This window comes from Galeopterus variegatus, unplaced genomic scaffold, assembly GCF_000696425.1.
Source record: "Galeopterus variegatus unplaced genomic scaffold, G_variegatus-3.0.2 Scaffold12846, whole genome shotgun sequence".
Taxonomy (NCBI): domain Eukaryota; kingdom Metazoa; phylum Chordata; class Mammalia; order Dermoptera; family Cynocephalidae; genus Galeopterus; species Galeopterus variegatus.
In genome coordinates this window covers 5,546-10,719 of record NW_007738957.1, presented here as the reverse complement: position 1 = coordinate 10,719, position 5,174 = coordinate 5,546, and the positions used below count along the sequence as shown (strand labels likewise).

The 5,174-nt window shown below is 35.4% G+C and overlaps 1 protein-coding gene across 1 annotated transcript; it reads right to left on the bottom strand.

Annotated features, from left to right (window-relative positions):
- Positions 1-1,618: 1,618 nt before the first annotated feature.
- LOC103581350 (olfactory receptor 5L1-like) lies at positions 1,619-3,713 on the bottom strand (the record flags this gene model as incomplete). Its single annotated transcript, XM_008563210.1, has 2 exons — positions 1,619-2,561; positions 3,706-3,713. Coding segments are annotated over 2 exons (951 nt in total), but the record flags the coding sequence as incomplete, so codon positions are not given.
- Positions 3,714-5,174: the final 1,461 nt, after the last annotated feature.

Genomic DNA, 5,174 nt, shown 5'->3' with positions numbered 1-5,174 from the left:
ATATAAATGTCTGGATAGTTTTTTTTTTTTTCCATTTCAGAAAAAAATATCACTGGGATTTTGAATGGGGTTGCATTGAATTTGTTTATCACTTTGGGTAGCATGGACATTTTCACAATGTTGATTCTTCCAGTTCAAGAGCATGGGATATCTATCTTTCCATCTTCTTGTGTCCTCTGTTATTTCTCTCAGCAGTGGTTTGTAGTTCTCATTATAGGTATTTTTCACATCTTTAGTTAACTCTATTCCTAAGTATTTTGTTTTTTTAATGGCTATTGTAAATGAGCAATATTTCTTGATTTCTCTTTCTGCATGTTCACTATTGGAGAATAGAAATGCTACTGACTTTTTTGTGTTGATTTTGTATCCTGAAACTTTGCTGAAATCATTTATCAACTCCAAGAGTTTTTTTTTTTTGTTTGTTTGTTTGTTTGTTTGTAGAGGCTTTAAGCTGTTCACTATATAGGATCATATCATCTCCAAAGAGGGACAGTTTGGCTTCTTCTTTTCCAATCTGGATGCCCTTTATTTCCTTCTGTTCTCTGATTGCTCTGGCTAGTACTTCCAACAGTATGTTGAATAACATTGTTACAGATACAAGAAAAGAAAGCTCATTTAAACAAAGGAAAACAATGTAGAAATTGACATAAACAATAATGCATTTACAAAGATAGTGTTAATAGTACATATGAGCAGGTACCGAAAGAAGAGATGTAGTTTAGGTATGCACAGCAAAGGTGAAAAAATGGGCCTTTCAGTGAGAGCAAAGACACTTTCAGCGAATGGGACCAGGACTTAGAAGTACAGTTTTCAGTGAGAGTAAACATTTCACCCACAATTGATTGTAGAGGAAGCATGAAGGTAAGGAGAAAAAATAATTTTAGAGAAGAGGTTTAACTCAGAAAGTCTACTATTCATAAGAGTCGTTTTCAAAAGATTATATATGTACATAAATAGAGAGAGAACACCAATTATTGTCTAAGAATTATTCTATGCTCATTGTACATAGTCCCAACATTTACAATGAAATTTTCCTAAGATTCCTTAAAAATAATTATTCTTTTCTCTATTTATCAGATGGCATAGAATGCAAAATTCCATAACATTGGACATTGCAATAACAACCAAATTAAAAATGTTAATCATAATAACACAAAACAAAAAATGAAAAAAAAATATATATCCATGTATGGAACTCCAGTCTGCACACACAGTTTGTAATGATGTTATTTTCATTATAAAAATAACATAAATTAGATTTTTTTTAAAATAGCAGCTTCCATTGAATATACTGAAATAAAGTGTGACAGTATGAGTTCTTCATTAGACTTTTGAAGATTCTACAGCAGAATAAATGTGTGTGTCTTAATAGTGCCACTACCCATATATATTTAAAACATTATAGATTGAAGAAAAACAAAGAAGCAGGCTGCACATTTTGAAGTATATTCGATCCTACCCTTTTAAATTTAAAATCACAAAGTTAAATGAATCAAAAAAGAGTCTTTTATGACTACCTCACTCATTCTCTTCTGTCTGTGCTAAAGTGGCAACTTGTCTAGTAATTTCTCACCGAACTTCCATTTCAGAACTCGGAGTCTTGCTAATAACATCTTCTCTAAGAATATAATTTGGAGTCCACCACTTTTCTGAGTGTTTCTTTCACGTCCCTGTTCCTCAGGCTATAGACCAGGGGGTTCAACATGGGAATCACTACAGTGTAGAGCACTGTGGCCACTTTGTCAGCATCCCCACCATTGCCTGAACTGGGTTGGCAATAAATAAAAAGGATTGTTCCATGGAAAACAATGATGGCTGTGAGGTGGGAGGCACAGGTGGAAAAAGCTTTTTGCCTTCCCTCTGCAGAGCTCATCCTCAGGATGGTGATGAGAATAAACAAGTAGGAGGTAAGGATGATCACAATGGCCATGATCTCAGTGAAAGTGGCCACAATGAAAAGCAGAACCTCATTCAAAGTGACATCAGAGCAAGCAAGACTTAAGAGAGGGGGGAGATCACAGAAGAAGTGGTTAATCACATTTGATCTACAGGATGGGATCTCAAGAACTAAGCACAAGTGAATTAGAAAACACACCAATCCACAGACGTAGCAGCAAGACACCAGCTCTCCACAGACCTTCTCAGACATGGATACCATGTAGAGCAGTGGATTACAGATGGCCACAAAGTGGTTATAGGCCATCACAGCCAGGAGGAAGACCTCAGTGACTGCACATGTGCAAAACAAGTAGAATTGCACCATGCACCCCAGGTAGGAGATAGCTTTGTCCTTGTTTAAAATATTAGCCAACATCTTTGGCACAATGGTTGAGGAGTAACAGAAATCCACAAAGGACAATTGGTTGAGGAAAAAGTACATGGGGGTGTGGAGTCGAGAGCTGACTCGAATCAGTGCAACCATGCCTAGGTTGGCCAAAACTGTGACTCCGTAGATGAGAAGGAACAGCAGGAAGAGGAAGACTCTCAGCTCAGGGTCATCAGATAATCCAAGGAGAATGAACTTTGTCACAGTGCTGCAGTTCTCCTCACCCGTGTCCCCACTTTATTTGTGGTTGGAGGAAAAACTTAAAAATCATTTCCACTACATGACCTAAAATTTAGTATTGGCACTCTTCTTTAAAAAGAAAATAGAATAAATAAGATAGTTAATTTTATCAGCCAAGAATAGGACTTTATTTATGTAAAATTTAAGTTCAGACATTGTATAATTACAGATGCATAAACTCACAGTTTAATGCAACGATCATACAAAAACGTTAACATTTATAAGAACTTATATATTTTTTAAAAGTTTTCTTTCACAATTGAGATCTTGGCACTGATTTTTGAGGAAAGTGATTAAAGTATCATGTAATTAGCCCTTTTGATCTAATAAATTCAAATCCTATTTTGGGATGGAGAAGACTCTTTAATTGAAACTCCTATTATTGGGTTCTTCAGAAATAATTTTTAAACTATGTATTACTCTTCTCTAAGTTTAACACTGAAATGCTGAGAGATATGCTTATTTGAGTTTGTTAGCCCACAAGTGTATATGTTTTATACACAGATATTATGTGAAGAAAGTAGTTTTTATATTCTAACTTAGCAATTTTCTATAAAATTAGTATAGTTACCTTTTTATTTATAATCTCAGTATTGGACTTGGTTTAGGATATTTTTATTGTTGAGTACAATCTTTCTGTAACTATGACTCTTCACCCTTTAGAAAGATCTATTTGGTAGATAAATTTAATGCTTTGCTTTTATTTGGAGAACTGATTAAAGATGTGCATTGAAAATTATTTTAAAAAATTCCCACTGGTGCATTTCAGCATTATTGATAATATTAACATTTAGAAGTAGCATCAAATAAGGGGAGAATTGTCAAATTTATGATGCACTTGTCATGGAAAATATGCAGATATTAAAATGATCATTTTAAATAATGTATAATGACATGAAAAATGACTGTGATAAAATGCAAAGTTAAAAAAAGTAAGTCATGCATACAGGTGGAACACTACAAATACACACATTAGTTGCATTGTATTTTCAATTTAACAACATCAATAAACATAAATATTTTTATCCTCTATTTGTTTTAAAAAGGAAATCTTTAAATGGCTCATTTCTTACAAAACTTAAGTACTATGAGGCAGAGTGGGAGAGGAGGATGGAAATTTTTTAATGAGACACACGTACCTTCGAGGCTATTAACACATAACAAGTGCAAAGAGAGTGTTTAATTCTCACAACATCAAAAAACATAAATGTTTTTATTCATGTTATGCTTCAGAAAAGAAATCTATAAACTTGCTTGAATTCTCAGGTAACATAAATATTATAGGGTGAAATGGTGTGTGGAATTTTTTTTAATGAGAGACACATACTTTCAAGGCATTTGACACATCACAAGTACAAAGGGATCGTAAGAATCCTCTCTTTTACTCTCTCTCCCTGATCCTTGGCAAATATATACCTGACTACAGAGGCACCAAATGGATATTTCTGGAAGAGAGAGAATATGGCTTAGAGACCAACACAGCCAGGTATTTTTCCAATATTTCAACTAATTTGAAATATATACAGGATATGAACATTACTAATTCCCATTTTGAAAACAAATAATCATTCTGATGACAAGTTTTTCTCTCTTCAAATGGCCAGGAAAAGTGAGTTATTTGTCCTCCCTTGAATTCAAAGCAGTGTATAAGCTTGAAAATCCTTTCTTGTTTTCAAGTCTAAAGATGAAAAATCAGGCTGTTAGTTGCTCAGAGCAGTGCTTTTTATCAGGAGGGACCTTGATCTCAATGGGATATTGTTAATGTCTGGAGGCATTTTTTGGTTGTCACAACCCAGAGGGGGTGCTGTTCACATGCAGTGGGGATGCTGCTAAACACCGTCCAGTGCACATGACAGTCCCAAGCTGACCCCACCCCCACCTGCAACAAACATAAGAAAACACTATCTGGACCAAAATGTCGGTAGTACCCTCGTCCAGAAACCTGCCATCAAGAGACATTTCAGAGTGCTTGCACAAAGCCAAATGAATTTCTCTCCTTTCTCCTATAAAGGTGGCTCACATGTTCATGTCTCTCCATGAACAGTCCCATGGGCATTTAACTGCCACCCTCAGTATCAGGTTGACTGTCAGGAGAATTTCCATGAGGTCTTTGCTAGGTTGCATGGAGGGGGTTAGTGTGAGAGAGGAAGAAGAGAAAAGGAGAGAACAAGCCTCAATCCCAGTTTGTTCACTCTGTTCTCCCTCTCACAATAACAGCAGCTACAGGATATTTTCATAACTGAGTTCTCAAAGCTTGGCAGTTCTTAAAATATTCTCTAATTAATTGGAGAGTTTTTAAATCTCTATTACTACAACTCTTTACAATTCCTTCTTCTGCATATGACTGTGATGAATTATATCCATGAGTACGAAAAATCAAGTTTTCAGCCCCCAGAGAATATTACTGATGTCCATCGAAAAACAAAAAAATACACCACAAAGTACAGCCAAACCACCAACCTGTGGGATAGTCATTGCTTCCCCTGTTTCTGTAGATGCTGTGTTGGAAAACTGTTATAGGTTTTATGTTTGCATTTGTGTATCCCTGGGGCCCATGTTCTGCAAGGTTCCCTGAACAATCATTGATCTCTGTGGAATATCAACAAGA